Raw genomic sequence first — 19,599 nt, 5'->3', positions numbered from 1 at the left:
TAGAAGCTTCTGATCACAGGACTGGGCAAAATTCTAGCTGTGCTTAACAGAACATAGCATTTTACTGAAACAGCATAAAGGAGGGGCTTCTGTTTAGTTTTTTTTTTTTCCCCCCAGATTTTTCCTAGAAGTAAGAGGTGTCAGAGCCTGTAAATAATTTAGCCTAAATACATGTATTCACTTTTTCTGGAGCTGCAGGCACAAAACTAAGGGATTCTTATAATGAAAAGCGGAAAACTTTATCTGAGGCATATTTCAGATAACTGCGGTTAAAACCAATTTGTATCATTAAGTGTTACAGTCACAAGGTTGAAAGACAGATGCGTGGAAGAACACAGATGGAACACAAAGAAAAAGAGAAGAGGAAATGAACAGGTCAGAAGTGCCCTTTGGTCAGATTTTTGGATCCTGAACAGCCTGATACAAATTTTGGTGTAGCTGATGAGCCTCCCCATTTCAGTTAATACATCTGTAATGAATTCATAACAAATTAATACAGCGAAAGTTTAGCATTTCTACACATCATGGTTGACGTACAAACAATCCGCCGACAACCCTGAAGCACCGACTTTCCACTTGAGCGAGCTTGGGGGAGGGAGGGCCTATCGTTCACCCCGCAACGCAAAGGAATCGTAATTTGGAAGGTGGGGAGCACGGCTGGAACGCGGACAATAAACCGCTACAAACCGGGCAGCGTGGGAGCCATGCCGAAGGAGCCAGGCGGGGCAGTGCCGCAAAGGCGGAGCCGCGAACGCCGATAAACGCACTTGGCAGATGCGTGGACTGCATTTGAAATCCTGTCTCGGGAAGGGCTTGGGAAGTTGCGTGCAGCTTCAGGGGCCGCAGCAGTACCCGGGCAGGCGCTCCGCGGCTCCCTGTGCGGGATTCGGGGGCCGCAGAGCAGGAATTAGGGACTCCGGCTGCGCTGCTGTCTGTGCCCCAGAAATCCCCTGGGGCTCATGGAGTTCGCCTTTTGCTTCTCAGCCTGCTTTCACAGACATTCCCGCTCCCAGGTTTCGGTGTCTCACTGTTGTCAGCGCCCCTTCCCCTCCTTCCGAGCATCCCTGTACTGGCATAGTCACATGTTTAGGCTTCGATGTCTGTAATCCCACCCTCACCGCCCGAGAAGGAGGAGGAAAATTTGCGGGAGAGAAGTGAGCAGCCAGCGGAGCGGCAATACAAACAGAAGGCGGAGATGCGCGGCGGGAGCAGGGGACCGGACTGGTGGTGGCCCGGCTCTCCCGCGGGCGGCAGGAAACCTTCGGGGCGTTTGGCTGGGAAAGGGTAAATTTCTCGTCGTGCCTGGGCTGTCCCGGAGGTCTGGCTTTCGCGTCTCCAGCGGGGCTCCGGGCGGGCGCGGACGGGGGGCCGGGGGCGCTTTCGTCCCGCCGCCTCCCCCAGCAGTAGGGGAAGCGAAGTGCGGGGAGACGCGGAGTTACGGGATCGGTATCAGTGAATAGGGACATGTTTTCATAGAAACGGATGGACTTGGCTGCTGGAGCTGAGGCACCCGGGCGAGGGGGGAAGCCGCCCTCGAAGGAGGGAATGTTTTGTGCTTGCTCTGAGGATGTGGCACTGTATGGTGGCAAGCAGAAGAGAGAATGGCCAGAGCCTCGCTGGCTCTAAGCAAATGGCCCTTTTGTTATTAAGGAAGGTGAATTAAACTCTTTTTAAGGAAACGGGAACAAAACCCGGCCATCCTCTGCTCTGTGCTTGGTCCCACCCAAAGCAGCCCTCTGCCGAGGTAACAAGCATGGTCAGAATTGCTGTGACGCTCAAGAGGCTGGGCAAGGGGGTAGAGAACTGGGCACAAATACCATCCGTGGCTCTGCTGTTTGGCAAGGAGGTCAGAGGGTGGAGGTGGGGTCAGCTTTTCTTACCTAACGCTCTCTCTTCTTTGACCAGCATCACTAAGGTAACTGCTATTAATCCCAGTGCTTTAAGGGTCACCTTGTGCTACCTGGCAGCTCTCCCAAAGGGAAAGAGGTGCACCTAAGTGCTGAAGTCTGTGACATTTAAAATCATAGACTGTGGAGGGAGTTTGCAGCTGTGCTGATGGTTCAGCAAAACATGAAACTATACCAGTGTGCATTACAGGTTTGTAGGCTGGCTTGCCCATACACAGTTGCTGAGAAAGTCATTTTAGGTGCAGCTAGTGGGCTGCCATAAAGGCTTCCCAGGTTCAGGAAGCACTTTGTAGGCACAGAGACCAGAAGAAACACCCTCCTGTATGTGTGAAGTCTGCTGCTTTCTTGTCTGTCCAACAAGGGCAACAGTAATTGTGTAACAGGAAATATATTTTTGTCTGTTATACAGTCTAATATATATGTCTGTTATAATATTGTATAACAGATTATATATTTTCCAGTTACTGTATTTATTCAGTTTTCTTCCCTTGAGGCTCAGACAGATTGCCAGTATCCCCCAGAACCAGGGCATCCCATTTACCACGCAGTGCTGTGCAGGATAAATAGTCTGCTTCATACATTGTTGTGGGAGGGGAGGAAGGCCATATATTCCTCAGACACAAGTGGTGAATACAAAGAAAAAAATCTGTAATGTTGTTTAACATTAATAGACATAAAAAAGGAGGTGTTGAAAGAATAGTGCTGTTTATCAATATGACTAAACAATTTTTCTTTCAAACGGAGGTTAGAATCACAATATTCTGGTTGTTACCTTGTACTGTGTTGCATTTTGATTGTTGCATAGACCTATGCCAACTGGAAACTCACAGCCTTCTTATGAAGGACCTGTGCTCAGAAAAATAATATCCTTATCACCCTGCTTTGTTCTTTAATATCCTTATCACCCTGCTTTGTTCTTTAATATCCTTATCACCCTGCTTTGTTCTTCACAGTTGTAAATAAAAGTAAAGCTGCAACATTTTCTGAGTTCGCAGCCATCACTACATCTGTTGCCTTTTCTCTCCCCTTCCCTCCTTTCATATACCCACATCTCCAGCTCTACTGTCATAATTATTAGGAGAAATCATCACTGAGGGTTAAGTAAAAGGTTTTATTAACTATTAAATGATTATCAAATTGTAGTTAATCCATGATGATAATTAAATGTCATTCAAATGATGATTAAACAATAACTGAAGGATAATTAAACAGTGATATAATAATGATTTAACAATAATTATCGATAATTAAGCTGTAACAGAACTGTTAATTGGACAATGATCTAATTGGTGATTTCAGCAGTGATTTAAACAATGATTAGATGGGGGTTAAATAGTCTGCCACTTACTACACTTCTAATACTTACACTGTACCTGGAGATATAAATACTGTTAGCATAAAGTACACTTTTAGGCCTAATGTAAAATGTGTTACATCATTATAGATACCAGGTTATGGGTAAGGTGTCTCTCAGTCTCAAAAGAGTAGCAGTGTCCCCGCTTAAAGGGAACTGGCTCAGGGGGGCTACAAATACATCTGTATGTTGAAGTGGTTGACTCACGACCAACCCCATTTGGTGTGCGTGCAGCTGTAGCAGTTGTAGTTTTGTCTAGTCCCCACTTGGGCTGATACTGTTAGATGCTGGTAAGACATGGCTTAGACTCCTTAGTTCCTGAGAAGATACAGCCTAGCACAGTTCTCACTGTTCACTGGCAGGGCTGGTTTGTCTGTGATGCCTGAACCAAAAGGCTGCTCACCGAGTTAGAGTGGGTGCACCCAGCACCACCTACCCAAATCACAGATACTCAAGGAGCTAATTTAATCTGCACATTGCTCTTCCAGTGACTGTGAAATGCCTGGTTTCATAGCAAGCCCCAAGGGCACAACTGCGTACAGAAATCAAATAGGAGAGCTCAGGCAGAAGGAGCTCTTCAGCAATAGCTACGCTGGGATACCTCATTCCTGCTGCTCTGGAATAACTTCATCTGGACAGACTTCTCCAAGAATAAGAATTCTTTGAATTTGCAAAGAGTTGCTATTACTTCAGCATACCACATTTACTAGGGTTTTGGGGTTTTTTTTCAAAAGCTATTCTATTTACCTGTGTGGATTACCAGTACAGTCAAACTATAAAATGCCAGTTGTTCACGACAACAAAACCAGATTGATATGTTACATACCTCAGAAAAACAGATTCCCTTCTTTGATATTGTCTTTAGCTGAAGATCAATAAAGTAGAAATTGCCTCTTGCTGCATTTGTGTACAGCACCTTGCATGCAGGAGCCCTGGTCTTATTTTAACAAAAGACTGACACAAGGAGTTAGAATAAAAATTATCTGTAGCATCTCTAATGAGTCAATGCACATTTAGCTCTGAGATTCCAAGGACAGCAAAAGTTAATAGTTTGTGCTGTTATTAGTAGCAGCTTTGTCTAATGTAATTTTTCTTTTTTTTCTTTTAATAAATAGGGATACACATTTTATACTAAAGCACAAGATAGCTCAAACCAAAAGCTGAATTTAAGATTTTGGAGAGCTTCACCTCTGTGAAAACATGCATCATTTTTTATACATATTATCAAATCCTATAACGTATCCTGGGTTGTTTTTTTTTCTTTTTTTCATCTGTGGCACAAAAAAAAATGTAAATTCAGACAAATACAGATTGAATAATTTTAAAGTCGCATAAACCATAAACCTTTGGTGTCATTTTCTAAAAGACAGCTCCTCACAAAACTCCTTGCCTTAAGTCACTGTGTTAAGCTGTTACCTTGCAGAACTCTTCTCCTAGCTGCTTTCTATTCCCACTTGATCTGAATACTGACCTTACTGCTTGATAGCAACAGGGAACACTGTTTTCCCATGATGTTGCACAGGAGGGAGCAGTCTGGTGAAAGTCAGTAGATGTTGAGAACAGGCTCCCTTCAGATTTACGTGGCAGAGGAAAATGAACACACAGGAAAAGTGAGACAGGAGTTGGGGAAACAGCTGTAATTAATATATTCAGTTCATAGCCTGTTCCACTAGAGGCTTTTAACTTCTTAGTTTAAGGGAAATGGACAAAGTATCTTCCAGCTGCCACATTCATCTACTTTGCCTCTTAATTCAGCTTTCAAACTGCTCCCTGGATTTCTAGGGATTTATGAACAGCCTGGAAAAGCTAACTCCAGTTAAATGAGACAAGCAGGCCAGCCTATCAGTAAATTTACATCCAGGATGCAATTCTGCATTTTCTGGGGTTTCCTAACTGTACAGGCTTACTCCCTGTGTATCTGTGCATTTTCAGTTTTCTGATAGTGCTTTAATTCCATTTCCTTGGACAGAAAAAGTTCCATGTTCATGGACAGGTTCTGAGGAATGGCATACAAAAATGGAAGGCTGTGACACTGATTTCTACCTGTTATACCACGTAAGTCCTGTAAAGGGCTGTCAAAATCCTTTCCATCTCCCTAGCCACTTCTCTTATGCTTCACACTATTCTTAACCTGTTAAACCGTAGAAGTGTCATGCCGTTAATACATAGACCATAAGAAACAAAAGGAAAAGTTCTAAGAGAGCTGAGAGATCAAGTGCATCACCAGCAGCCCTGGTCTGTGCCATAGCAGGAAGCACTTTAGGTGGAAGTTAAATGAAACAACTGGCTTACTTGACATTTATTCTCTAGAAGCAACATAATGACAAGTGCTTAAGCAGTGCTTGAAGTAGAAGAGGTAAGAGCTAAATTTGGTACCTGCTAGAAAATGCACCCATTTTGCTAGCACAACTGCTGAGCTCTTCCTATTTAAGATTCTGCTCAATGTTTTTAGAAACACAGCTGTTACCAGGAAGGTTAGTATTTTATTTAATTTCAAGTGTAATGGCCAGATCTGTGAATCCTCAGCTTTTATTGGACACTGCTGTTTTCAAGGCAACCCTGAATACATTGCTATTATCTGGCACCTGACCTACTAAAAGCTGTCAGAAAACAACAGGAACTGCAGATGAGAAAAGCTGTCCATCTGGTCCAGTAACAGGGATCAACTCATAGTACGGACCTCAGTTTTCAGAAGCTTAGGGTATCTGTGCACAACAGTCAGCTGTCAGCATGACTACATATATTTCTCACATATAAAACAGAAGATGTATATGGCTCTTTATGACTTTGTGAAGCTTGCATCAGTTCCCTCAGACTTGAGCAGGGCTCCTTGCTAGTGCACTAACAATATCCCAGCAAGGACAAAGCTGTTGTTTCTTCCAGAGAGGGCTAATTAGCAGAGGAGCTTGGTTCTGTGGTTGCAGCATGTCTGCACAAAGATAGTTTAGGGTTTAGAAGTGTTTTTTGCACACAGGTCTTAACTTGAGGTGCCACTATAGTATTGACACACAAGCCAAAACTACAGCTTGTGTGGACACCTGTGAGGATGGAGGCACAGACCCAGAGATAGAGTGCAAGCTGGATGGTTTATTGCAAAGATTACACGGTATTTATATGCTTCCAAGCAATTAGCCAAGCACATCTGTGTTTGCCTTGCGGTTACATCAGGTGAAAGGTCTATATGATTTTCTTATCGACATCCTCTTCCCAGTCTGACGTCCTTGTTCCTTGCCAGTTCGAACATCTTCCAAGTACCAGTCAGGGACGGGTCCATCTTAATTGCTTGCTGCGGTTCCTCCTTTCCATGGTCATTCTTAATTGCCTGCTGTAGCTTCTCCTTCCCATGGTCTCTGACAGTTTCGATACATTCCAACCCCCACAGTTCCCCCTTCTTGTTTTTGCAATGCAGTATACACATCTTTCAAAAGCTTGGGGTAACATTCACTGCATACATTGTAATAAGCAAGGTACAACACATATGATGGTGAAGAGAGCAAGCAAAAAGATCAGTCCTCCCTCAACCAATGTCAACAGCCACCCAGTTATACTCCAATTAGAGAAAAGTGATGATAACCAATCATTATCATCTTCCCTTAACTTCATTACACTGTATTTTAATTTACGGATACGGTCATGTATGGATTCTGAATGGTCTGACAAATTCATGCAACACATTCCTTCCAAAACTTCACACCCATGTCCATGTGCTAAGAGGAGAAAATCGATTGCTGCTCTATTTTGCAAAGTTGTGTGTCTAATAGAGTCAACATCAGTGAGCAGCGCAGAGAGAGCGGACGCTGTAGCATTAGTTTGTTTAGCAAGCCAGCATCCTAACTTATTCAATGTTGCTAAAGCTTGGGCGCTAGCTACTCTGGGAGCTAAAAATGAAGCAGCTATTATTTCACCCAGGTTCCAAAAATTTACTTTGTCATCGCAGCTCAGCTGAAAAGCGTGCGTTGACCTTCGAGAATGCAATCCTCATTTATTCATTATCATAGTGTTATTAGGGACAAACATGCTTAAGGTCCCTACTGCACATGGGCTGCCCTTTATATGGGATGGCACCGCTTGCCAGGCCTGATCTTGTGGCAACTGCAGCATGGACTCCGGTTCTGGCTACAAACGAAATCCCTTATTGAGTGAGCTTACAGGTTTTTATAGTATTCTGCCTAGCAGTTAGTACCAGTTAGTTTCTTTGATACTTTTCCATCACAAAACAATCTTATTGATCACTCACTCTTTCAGCCAATCACATTACTGTCCACTCGCCTTTGCTTGAATAATTATTTCTAAACATAGTCTTTTGCTATCACTACTCATTACAATCTCAGTTCCACTTCCCCTTGACTACACATTCTTTATCTTGTCTTAAGCATCCTCCTGTTCCCAAATTTACAGTCCTCAGAAATTATCTTGATGCTCTTTCTTCAGTTCCACCTGATGTTCTTTCTCCAGTTCTTTCACCGGTTCTTCCCCACTTGTCCCGTTCACTTCTCCCAAGGTTTGTGGCTGATGAGAGCCCAGATGTCCGGGCTCTCGTCCAGGTCTACTTGCGCAGCTTCTTGTGCAGCATTCCCCACATCTCCCCCTTATTTATAAACTAACAAAACATTGTTAAAAGACTTGGCAATCAAACGATTTATACAAGCAATTAAACAAGGAACTGCGATTAAAACATATAAAAAGATTTTTACACAGGCTACTCCGATTTTAATAATGTCTTTCAACCATGCACTGATGCCCTATTCTGACAGCAAACTTTCTAGCCAGTTCCACCTACTCTCCACTCGCAACTTCTGAACTCCTTTAGGTTTTGAATTGCCCCATGGACAAACTCAGAATGGTTAGAGAGGTTCATGTAACACATTCTATCGAAGTCTTTACAACGATGTCCTTGAGCTATTAGCAAAAAAACTATGGCAGCTCTATTTTGAAGGGTAGCATGTTTGACGGAATCGTTATCTGTTAACAGACCATTGCTGTGGGTGAAAAACCTCCGGAGCAGAGGCTGGGTTTCTTCCCGCCTCTCACCGGGAGGAGTGGACCCCGCGCCGCCCCGCAGCGCGCACCCGCGCCTGCCGGAGCACACAAAGGCGAGGGGCGGACGAGTATCCTAGCCCTCTGCCCGCTGGCAGACAATGGAGGGAGCCCGCCGCAGCTGCTGCTGCCTCCTCCTTGCGAGGGAGTGACACCGCGGCAACGGGGAGGTGGAGGCGGCGCGCCCGTGCTCCGCAGCTCCTGGTCCCACCGCTGCAACCAGGTGCAGCCCCTCTGCCGAAGGGGAGCCCCCGCCGCAGCCTCCGCTGGGCTCCCGCGGGAGCGCCGTTTTCCTCCCCGCCGCCCAGCCCGCGGGTCGCCCTGTGACGGACGGGATGTGGAGCATTCAGGCTGTGGGGCAGGTTCACAGCACCTTGATTTTCCGCTTCTTTTTTAATGTTTTTCCACATATCATGCGGGTCAGGGGGGTAGAGGCAGGGTTCTCTGTCAGGGTCGATTGGTCCGGAATCAAAAGGGTCATCTTTGTATGGCTCAGTTGCTGTTGCAGCCTGCCGGCGGATATCTTCCCACAGATCGATAAGCGCGGAGGGTGTGTGAGCACCAGCAAAGCTTGCGCCTCACGACAGCCAATGCCAGGATCAGACGGGAATAGATCTGGCTCGGTTTCTGGGTCTGTCGGCCCCAAGTCGAGAATATCCGGAGTGTTGCTTGCAAGAACAGAAGGGGTGTTGTTTGTTGGGACAGAAGGGGTTGACAGTGCCAATGCTTCCTGTACTGCCTTGTCAAGTGCCTCATAGACTGAGCGCCATACAGCCAGAAATTTGGGTGCTGCCACATCATCACCTGTGGTTGTGGCCCAAAGGTACACCCCAATCTTGTCCCATACTCCCTTCCGATAAATATGAGTTGATGTCGCCTCTGGGGCATAGGCCAAGGCCCATATTAGTAAGTCTTTCAGTTTATCCATATTAATAAGTTTTCCAGTTTATCTTCATTTACAGTAACCCCCTTCTTCGCTAGGAATTTTACTAATACTCTGTACACCGACTTGTGCTCGGGGGATACTGAGTTTCCCATGTTCCCGTTCCCAGCTGCTTAGTATCGGTTAATTGCTGCAGCCTTTTGGAGTTTGGCTGGGTATCCTCACCAGTCACCGAGTCACGGCTCTCTGTCTTGTTCCTGTTTGGGCCCCATTTGTGAGGATGGAGGCACAGACCCAGAGATAGAGTGCAATCTGGATCATTTATTGCAAAGATTACACGGTATTTATATGCTTCCAAGCAATTAGCCAAGCACATCTGTGTTTGACTTGCGGTTACATCAGGTGAACGGTCTATCTGATTTTCTTATTGACATCCTCTTCCCAGTCCGATGTCCTTGTTCCCTGCCAGTTCCAACATCTTCCAAGTACCAGTCAGGGACGGGTCACTCTTAATTGCCTGCTGCAGTTCCTCCTTTCCATGGTCATTCTTAATTGCCTGCTGTAGCTTCTCCTTCCCATGGTCTCTGACAGTTTTGATACATTCCAACCCCCACAAACACCGTTACTACTACTGTACTGGCTGGGGGGGTGGACAGTAATAGTTGGCCTTTCCATGACATTTTGCAGGATCCTACCTTTGTTTCCCACAGAGCTGACTCTGTGGCTTCTGATCACATGACTTCATCCAGCTGTTTTTGTTTTAGGAAAGGAGTGGCTTTTCCTATTAACACTGACAAAGGAACCATTTATTATTTTAATCATAAGGGAACAATTACGGCCTTGTCTCAAAGAGCAGGTAGCAGAAGACAGATGCCCTGTCTTACATTACTTATCCAGAAACCTAAAATTTTGCAGCTTTGAAACACATATGAAGCTTCGTACCAGGAATGCATACCTGCCTGTGGGAATACCTCTCTGCAAAGGAGTTGGGAGCAGACCAAAACAAAAAAGACAAAACCAGCTTTCTCTTTTAAAGCACTAGCACAGCAGACAGTACCCTGCCCAAAGAGGACATTACTCATTTTTCTACTCTGCTTAAGTGTGTGCAGAGGCAATTCACCCATCTTCATTAGGGGATTAATGACGATGGGAGTGTAGATTTGGAAGCAGGTGATCTAGGTGTTTGTGGAAAGAATTGTCATCATGATCTAAGAAAAAAAACTAAGCTGAATATATAGCTTTGTATCGCAACAACTTCTAAAGGTGTTTAAGCAGTATCTCTGTTTTACACAGAACACATATAAAAGTGGCTTCCACTGCAAGTATTTACATGGTTGCAAAGTAGTTACTATTCAGGTTTCAGACAGTGTTTTTTAAAGTACTGTAAAATCCAATTCAGATTTTTGCTTTTCTCCTCAAACTCCATTTTGCTGCCAGAAATTCCACTTAAATACTTGAAGAACAAGCAATGTTTTTTTCCACCCTAAAAAGGGGGAAAAAGTTAAAGTGACAGTGCCAACAGCTTCTGAAAACAGAATAGCTTCTGTAAAGTCAGAACCATTCTAAAGGGGTAGAAAACAGTCTGACCAGAAACTCTGGATTCAAATCCTGAGATAATATCAAACCTTGCCTCTATAGAAGCAAGAAATTTCTATCATAGATCTGAAACTCTCGGCTTCCCAGTGTTAAAGCCAGAAAATGGGGATGTTGGTGTCTCACCTCTTTCCTAGATCTTTCAGCTTGGTTTTGGTATGAACTGGAGTATGACTCACGTTAAAATACTCTGAACTATTTTTAGCCTCTGTGGGTATTCCACTGCCCAGTGAAAACAGCCTTTTCCTTTGCAAATAAACTGAGAATGTTTTAAAACTGACTGACGGTCAATATGAATGCAAGCTAGCAGCACAGGCAGCAGAGGGAGATTTGGGAGAAGTAAAATGTTTCCCTTGGGGTGCTGGGACTTGCAAAAGCAGCGTTAAGAGCGCCAAGGTCCTTGTGTTACTGATGAGGTGAAGCCAGGATAAATCAGAAACGCTTGTGAGTATGCCGCTGTGAGCCGCGTGGTCTGCCTCGAGGCCTGCGTGCTTTCGCAGACATGGCTGCTTCCCCAAAAGAAGCGAGGAAACACATGCCCCCGGGTGCTTAACCTCCGCCATCCGGTGTGCCCGGGGCCGGGACACCAGCAGGTGGAGTCCCAGCACAACGCTCCCAGCAGCAGGGGCGGGGCAGCACGGGCTGGCAGGCCGCCCGCCCTTGTGGTGGTGCGGGTGAACTCGGCCCTTGAGCAGCACAGGCTGCAGAACGGTAGGCCCCCAGGCAGGCTTCCCTTTGATTCACCCTGTGAGGCGGCTGCCGCAGGCGGAACACAGCACGCACTTCTCCCACGTCAGTAGAAGAGGGTACACGGGAGGAGGCCTCTTGCTTGGGTGGTGATTATTAATGGATCATGTATATCCCAAGAATTACAGAGTTTACTGAAGGCTCAGGTCTTCAGCCTAGCCAGCAGATGAAAAATGAATTTCTTTCCTCCCCGAGATCTAAACTGCCCTCTAGCTTTTCTTTATCTCCTATTCCCACTGTGGTCCTCCCTTCCAAGTTTGGAGGCTGGATCAGTGATAGTGCCAGCAATGCTGCTCGCATCAAGAAAAGGCTTCAAAGTGTGAGGGATTTTTTATGCCAGTTTGAGTTGTAGAGTATGATTCTGTATTCTGTGTGTTCCCTTAATGTTTGTGACTCGTTAGCAGAAAATGAGAAAAAGGAAAGCCCTAGATTTTGGATGAATAAATACATTTAAATGCCAGGTTTTTGCATGTGATGGATTTCAGGTCTTTGTGTCCTGAATCAAACTAATGAAATGCTACCACTACCTTTAAGTTACAAAGTTCACTTATGCAATACAATGCAGTATCTCTGAAACAGGATTGTGTAATCAGAAAATGAAAAAAAAAATTAAAAAAGCTATATAGGGAGACACTGCAGATTCTCATGCAGTGGTGTGCAAATTTGTCACGTCTGTTTAATTACACTGATCTTTGAAGGCTTGTGTTTTCGTGAATAAGAGCAGAACACTGATGCCACAGTCTATCCAAGGAGGGTTTGAGATCTCACAGCATGAAGTACTTGGTCTCTAGCAAATATTTGGCACAGCTCTCACGTATTTTCCATTAATCTTAGTAAAAGGACTTTCATATCAGTCAGATTTTTCTTAATGGTAAATACAGCAAATATGTGACTACAATAACGAAGGCAGTTTTGAAGTAGTCCTAGAACTAGATCCTTCTTGGTATCATCTGAGTCATTTCTTCTACATGGTTTGTTCTTCTGAGACAGAGAAGCAAACTCACAGCCCTGTTATCTTTCCATTCACACATCATTGCTTAGGCTGCTTCAGATGACAGTGAAGAGAAGGAATAAGGGCCTTGGGAGCACCACTTGATGATCAGAACTTGGTGAAAGCAGAAGGTTAAAAAATACAGCAACTCTGCACTGAGTGGTACACAGTCAGTCAGCTGGGAGGCATGAGTTACCCAGTTCATAAGGAGGGCGAATGGGAAGTGAAAGGGAGAGTCAAGCAGCAGGTTAAAAAAGGAAATCACTGGCACAGGAGAATTCATCTAACAGCCTAATTGCACTGATTTTGTGTAAGCTTCTGACAGGCAGGCTGATAGGTATTTGTGACAGCCCAGAGAAGAACAGAAAAGAAAGTATGGCAAAATTAATTTCTGTGAAGGTGGATGTTTGCTTATAGTGTCTGCGTATACATCCACTCCACATATTTATATATATGTTTTGATTTTAAAGGCATATAATTTTAAAATAAAAACCTTTAAATATGAGTCAATGGCTCAATTGCAACTTGCTAATCTTGCTGTGACTGTATTTCACAAGGTCTAGAGAGGAGGAGACATCTGAGACACACACACACACACATTACCGTTAGCATACACATGCCCTTAATGAAGTGAATTGGTATCTTTGTTGCCTTGCTTCACACGGCGAGTAGTAAAGTGAAAAGACATGTTTGGAAGTGTGTGGGCAACAGAAGGGAAACATGTCATTCCACAGAGAGAAAAGTTTATCTTTCAGATATGTGCTAGGCTAGAGATACAAGAGATCTGGCTTTGGTTCATGTCTATGACCCAAGTCTTACTATATCACAGTGACCACATAGTTGTATCTATAGTCTCTACTTTGAAACAAAGGGATTTCCACACATCCTGCATGTACATTGCCTGATTGTTTTGCATTTGAAGCATCATAAACAAAACAAAGTCCTGTCTAGCTAGGTCAGATCAGAGCTCCTACATGCTGAAAAGGTGTTAAGGGCACTTTGCTAGAAATTAAGTTTGTCTTATCTTTCTTCAACCTCTCATGACAATTCTGTGATGCCCCCACCACAAGGCACTCCTCAGACACCTTTTATTTTGGCTTACTCAGTGACTAGCACAACTTTCCATTTTGCCAAATCACGTTTTCCCACTTGGACAGTTTCTGTTTCATTAACCAACTCTTTTCTTCCTCTCTAGGTTTGGACAGCTTATGCAGGTTTGGCAGCCACTGCCCCAGTGATACTCTGCAATCCAGGGAAGATGCGTGGGAAGTGAAGGAAAGAGGGCATGAGTAAAGCACGGATGCCCTCCTACAGCAGCCATGTTACACCAAGCCTGGCAGCTGTATGGGAGGTGGTGGCGTTGGTCCAGTCCTTTTATCCATCTCCTCACGCTGACTGTGGTGACATTTGGTGTGCTTGCACCTTTGATTTGCCACCGGCTCCTCCACTCTTACTTCTATTTGCGGCAGTGGCACCTGAACCCCATGAGTCAGGAGTTCCTGGAGCAGAACCGGCAGGAGGGCAAGGCTGCGCTCCATTACTTTGAGAAGCTTCAGATATCAAATACCTCCGAGGCCTCTGGCAGTGATGCCTTCCAGCCCTTGCTGCTTGTCACCATTATCACTGTGCAGAGGCGGAATGATTTCCACTATGTCTTGCAAGTGGCCTCTCGCTTCCACCGTCTCCTTCAGATATGTGGTGCACGTTGTCAGAGCCACCGCATCCTCCTTTGTAATGTGGAGTCAGACCCCAGTAGCCATCAGGATGTCAGGCTGCTGAGCAGCTTCTTTCCTATGGTCAGTTATGACAGAACAGGTGAGAACCCTGACCCCAGAATGAACCAGTTTGAGAAGGAGAAGCAGGACTATGTCTTCTGCCTTGAGCAGTCACTGTTGGCGTACAACCCAGAATACATCCTTGTAGTGGAAGATGATGCTGTGCCAGAGGAGGAGATATTTGCTGTCTTGCAGCACCTCTTTTTGGTCCGGTTCTCCAAACCATACCTCAGAGATGCACTCTATTTCAAGCTTTACCATCCTGAGAGGCTTCAGCGCTACTTTAACCCTGAACCCATGAGAATTCTCGAGTGGCTAGGTCTGGGCATGCTTCTGGGACCCATGCTGAACTGGCTGTACTCCTGGGCAACTGGGCGCCCCAGCTTCTGTTGGCCCCTTGTCTTGTTCTTTGCTTTATACAGCATGGCCTTGTCAGAGCTGGTGGGACGGCATTACATGCTGGAGCTGCGCCGGCTGGCTCCCACGCTGTATAATATCGTGCCAGTCACTGAATGCTGCACACCTGCCATGCTTTTCTCTGCTCCATCTGCCCGCCGTGCCTTAGGCTACCTGAAGGGGCTGCACTGCCGCCAGGGTTTTGCTAAGGATATTGCCCTCTACTCTCTGCTGCATTCTAAGGGAGAGAACGCCTACGTGGTAGAACCCAATCTGGTCCGGCACGTGGGAATGTATTCCAGTCTTCGCCTAAATGATAACCCGAAGCTGCTGTGACCTTTTCATGCTTTTGCAGACACGCAGCCCAGAGAGCTTGCCACTGAGCAGACAGACAGTGTGCAAACTCAGATGTTGCGTTGCTATCACTGGGCATCCTGTGCCTCCAGGTGAACAAAGAATAAGTCTATTTAAAAGAAAGAAGTTTCTCAAAAAAATAAACTTCCATATGTACAGACCCTGTTTAATATATACTTGGACCTAAACACTATGCACCATGTGAGAGGGGAATGGAGGATTCCAGCTGGGGGTGTGGATTGTCAACTTTCTTTAATCATTATTAAGGAAAAGCTCTTACACCAATATAAACAGCTATAACTGCCTGCTTTCTTTTACACTGGTCACAGAAGTCCTCACCTTAGGGCAACAGAAATATTGGACAAACTGAATGTTTCAAATTTAAACTAGTGAGGAGGAAAAGCCCTTATTTTCCCATCCTTACTGAGGTCTGATCTCTGCCTTCTGTCTGTTTCTGTTTCAAAACTGTGGTTTTGAGCAGACGCTTCAAAAGCAGCAGTGGTTTATGTGAACCTTCTCAAAAATTTCACCTATATTCATTAAATTTTACAGACCCTCTGTTTGTAACTGTATCCCCCTACAGATCCTATCTGCACCTCCATCCTTCCCACTCTTCCTGGAACAGAGGCTCCTAAAAACAAAGCTGCTGCTGCTTCATTAAAGGTCATGTCTGAAGGCAGGAATAGGAAAGCAGAATGCAGCCATTGATGTTACACAGCCAGATCACAAATGCACGTTTTCACTGACACAATACAGACATTATGAACAATATAGGATGACTACTGTGCTGGTTAGCATCATCACTAATTGTAGTGTATCCACATCATTAAAAAGGGTCTTATTAGTTGCTGACTGGACTTAAGACATTCAACATGAATTTACCTTGACTTTTGATGAGCACAGAGCTAAAGGAAAGATTAGATCAGGTGTGGCTATTGTGCAGGATCTCTCTTTCATTTTGGATCTCAAATTCACAGCTCAGCCCAAGTGGTTTATTCACTGCTCTTGGCAGCAAGCAAGAACTTGCTGCCAAGCAAGCTGTTTATTATACCCAAAGGAAATGAAACTAGCTGTTCATAATAACAGTAGCACAGCACATGAAGGGGCCACTCTGATACTCACCCATTAACTTAATGTGCTCTGACTGTTAAGCATTTGGGATGGGTACTTTGTCCCACAGCTTTGGGCACAGTTAAATATAAAGCCATGCAGATGATAAGAGATCCCAGACAGGATCAAAACTGGCACCAGAATGTTTATGTCTAATGAAAAGCCAACCTTGACTTTAGAAGGCTTTGAGTCAAGTTCACTTCCATGTGGAATTTGGTTGAACTGTTTCTGAAACTATATTCCTATATTTGGAATGAACCGACTACAGTATTCTTGCCGAGTTTTGGTCAGTGGGGTTGCTTCACCTTTTCTTTTTGGTGGAGGAAAAGCTTTACTTTGAATTTTCTTTCCCTGTCTCTCTTGGGTGATTTATGCCTTAAGCTGTCAACGGGTCTGGTTATACGTATGAAGGACATAAAACTCATGAGAGATGAAACCACAAAAATTTGCTAACCTCCAGCTGTTAGTGTGCGACGGATATCCCACAACACAAATGCATAATGTCAGTTAGCCAAGAAAAGGCTTCACAACAGAGCACAGTCCTCTGCTCTCTTAGTAATTAGCTGGGACACTTTTATAATACCTTTGGAATTCAGATGTGAGGAAAAACTGCTTGTGGCTTCCATATAATTTCAAAGGCAAAGTACCTCTCTGTCAGAGGACACAGGAAAAATTGCACAGGCAGAACCACGATTTTTTCTTAGCTGCTGGAAATGTCAAAGATACCAGAGTGCTCACAATGTCAGGTGGGCAAACCTATTCTCAGGCTTTCCAGTACTATAGGAATATGGTAAGATTTGAGTATATTTCATTAAGCACTTGTGCATGGGAGGAAATACACCTTGTTTATGCACCTTCAGCTGTGAATGTTTCAGTGCTGTGTGCTTTTTCTTCACTCTTTTTGTACTACACAAATCCAGCAAGTGCCCTATTCTTTTCATGAGAGTCCATTCATACTCCCTGCAAAGAAAATCTCACAACAAGGTACAATGAATGGAACATGGAGAGGAAAGAGGGGGAAGGAAAAGAAAGAAACCTTAGAAAAGAAACCGATTAACTATATGCTGTTAATAAATGTTTTGATGTGGGAAATGATTTAACTGTTTGTCTCAAAGTTATTTTCCCTGTTTGTCCTGTAGTACTTTGTCATCCCAGAATTTCAGGGGAGATAAATAATTTTCCTGAGCTTCATAGCTGAAAGTTAAGAACATTAATTTGACGTATCCCTTCTAAACTGAAGACAATTTTCAGGGCATAAGAGATGAGAGAAATTGACTGGGACACCAAGCAGCTTGAACCTGCTTGTGAGAGAGTTTCAGATAAACCCATTGAGAATGAACTCCTTTGTACATGGAGCAGGTTAATAAATTCTTCAGATCTTTCTGGAATAATTTCCTTGAGTGCTCAGTTCGCCTTTACAACAGAGGTGCTGCTTTTACTGAGCCTCCTGGGGACTGTTTCCAAGTTACTCAGGTACTTGCTCAGTGCCAGCCATGCTCAAGTGGTGTGTCAGGAAAGTGTTCCTACTGCTGCTGCCTCTCAACTTTCACGAGCAGATTGATTTTTCTTGTTTTCCTGTGCCATGTTTTATTAGAAATGACAAGTCAGAGAAGTGTACTTTGCCCTTGGAACAAAAAATTGGAGGTTACTGTGAGTTCCTAATCCTGGTGGATTTTGTTCCACAGTTTGGGCAGTTTCAAACACACATGCCTTTTTGGTCTCTTTTTCACCACGCAAGTGGAGCTGAGTTGGCATATTTCATGTTACATAAGTGCAAGGCCCAGCATTAACTCCTTGAAACATGGCCTTGAGAGTTTGCTTTTACTCACATTAAAACAAACGTAGTGATTATTTTTGAAACAAACAATATGGATTTTCTTGTTATTTGTTCATTCCAAATAATTCAGAGACTATTTTTCAATGCAGCAACTACTGCTTGCACAAGAGGAGTCTTTCCTGATGGGCCAGACAGCAGGACTCAATGTGTTGTTGTCCAAGACAACTCAGGGGAAGTTATTCAACAAAACTACCTTTGTTTCCAAGTTGGTCCAACACAAGCATGATTCTGGCAGAAGATGAAGCATAAATTGATAGATCCTTATTAGACTGGAAGCCCAAGTGGATTTTGTAACTGCAGTAGGGTCAATGTCTTAGCGAGAAAGCATTAAAATTAAAGAGAGGACAAAGCCTTCCTTTCAGTTTTGAGGAGCTGTGACTTGCCACACAGGGTATTCCAACAGCAATTTGGCTGGACGCAGGGTGAACTACTTTTTTTCTGAAGATACTTACAAGCAAACTCTACCAAATAAATAACCTTTCTATTAAAACTGTGTTATCTCTTCCTTCTGTATGACACTGTTCAATTTCATGACAGGCAGACCCATATTTTTACTTACTATATCTGACTAGGAAAGATACATCTGTGTTCATGCTTCTCTGTGTATCTGCATGGATGTAATAATTCAGATTCTACAATTCAGGTTGAAAAGGACCTCTCAAAAGTCCCTGGTCCAATTTCCCACTCTAAGCAGGTCCTACTAGATCAGGTTACTCAAGGCCTTCTCCAATCAAGTATTGAGGCACTTTAATAGGGACCCAAGACATCATCAATCTCTTAAGTGCTGAATTTAACCTTAGTATACTTTTGAATGGAAAGGCTATGTATTTCACAAAAAAAAAAAAAAAGGCAATTTTCCGTGGGAAACAGTAGTAGTTACAGAGGCAGTGGCAGTTTCCCAAAGTTAAGAGCTTCTCTTGTGTATTTCCACACCAGCTGTATAGATGACGTATCCAAATACAGCAGATGGCAGAGCCCAACATGTGGTTCTGAATAATCTTAACTAAAACATACATCTGACAAAAATGCATACAGAATTAGGTACTCCATGGCCTGTGTTTCTTCACTGCAGGTGTCTCTGTTGCCAGAGTAACTTCATTTCCACAAACTATCTGTCATGACAGCTCATGTTTCAGGAGAATCTGCCCCATCAGCCAGTTTATTCACGGACCTGTAGGCTAAGAGTCAGGACTATCAATGTGCATTCCCAAGACTTTGCTCTGCATGGCAAGCTATGAATGCCACATTCCCAGCTGTGTAGTAGCCAGTGATGATTTTTTAAATGTTGACAAATAAAAATGAGTGTTGTATTGTCCTGCCCTGTTAGTAAGCCTCTGGGCAGCTATATAATCTTCAGTGCCTACTTTCTCTTTGACTTTCTGCCATGGTGTCCAGTGTTCTTCCAGCATGTGCAAAAACTGCATCTACAGAGGGCGTTTCAGCAGAGTGGCCCACTTCAGTTATAGTTTGTATTTTGCAGTGTTAACATGCAGCACCTAAGTATGCTTTTCTGGGGGACACTGTGTTGCTTAGATAAACAGATAGATAATAAACAGTTAAGTGTCTTCCATTACAGCAGCCAGTTGTTTAAATGCTTGCTTTTTAAAAAACAAAA

The 19,599-nt window shown here is 44.1% G+C and overlaps 1 protein-coding gene across 4 annotated transcripts; it reads left to right on the top strand.

Moving 5' to 3' along the window:
• Positions 1-383: 383 nt before the first annotated feature.
• On the top strand, positions 384-18,474 carry PGAP4 (post-GPI attachment to proteins GalNAc transferase 4). 4 transcript variants are annotated; one of them, XM_061370288.1, is made up of 3 exons: positions 384-1,284; positions 1,676-1,744; positions 13,708-18,474. In XM_061370288.1, the coding sequence occupies exon 3, from the start codon at positions 13,832-13,834 to the stop codon at positions 15,017-15,019; it is 1,188 nt and encodes a 395-aa protein (XP_061226272.1). In that variant the 5' UTR covers positions 384-1,284; positions 1,676-1,744; positions 13,708-13,831; the 3' UTR covers positions 15,020-18,474. The 4 variants fall into 4 exon arrangements, with proteins under 4 accessions (XP_061226272.1, XP_061226271.1, XP_061226270.1 ...); XM_061370287.1 differs by lacking the exon at positions 1,676-1,744; XM_061370286.1 differs by lacking the exons at positions 384-1,284; positions 1,676-1,744 and adding an exon at positions 1,528-1,654.
• The last annotated feature ends 1,125 nt before the right edge of the window (positions 18,475-19,599 follow it).

This window comes from Neopsephotus bourkii, unplaced genomic scaffold (assembly GCF_033783945.1).
Source record: "Neopsephotus bourkii isolate Nb327-2 ecotype Australia unplaced genomic scaffold, CSIRO-AGI_Nbou_v1 NB_1530, whole genome shotgun sequence".
In the NCBI taxonomy this organism is placed as follows: domain Eukaryota; kingdom Metazoa; phylum Chordata; class Aves; order Psittaciformes; family Psittacidae; genus Neopsephotus; species Neopsephotus bourkii.
This window is presented reverse-complemented; position numbering and strand designations above follow the sequence as displayed.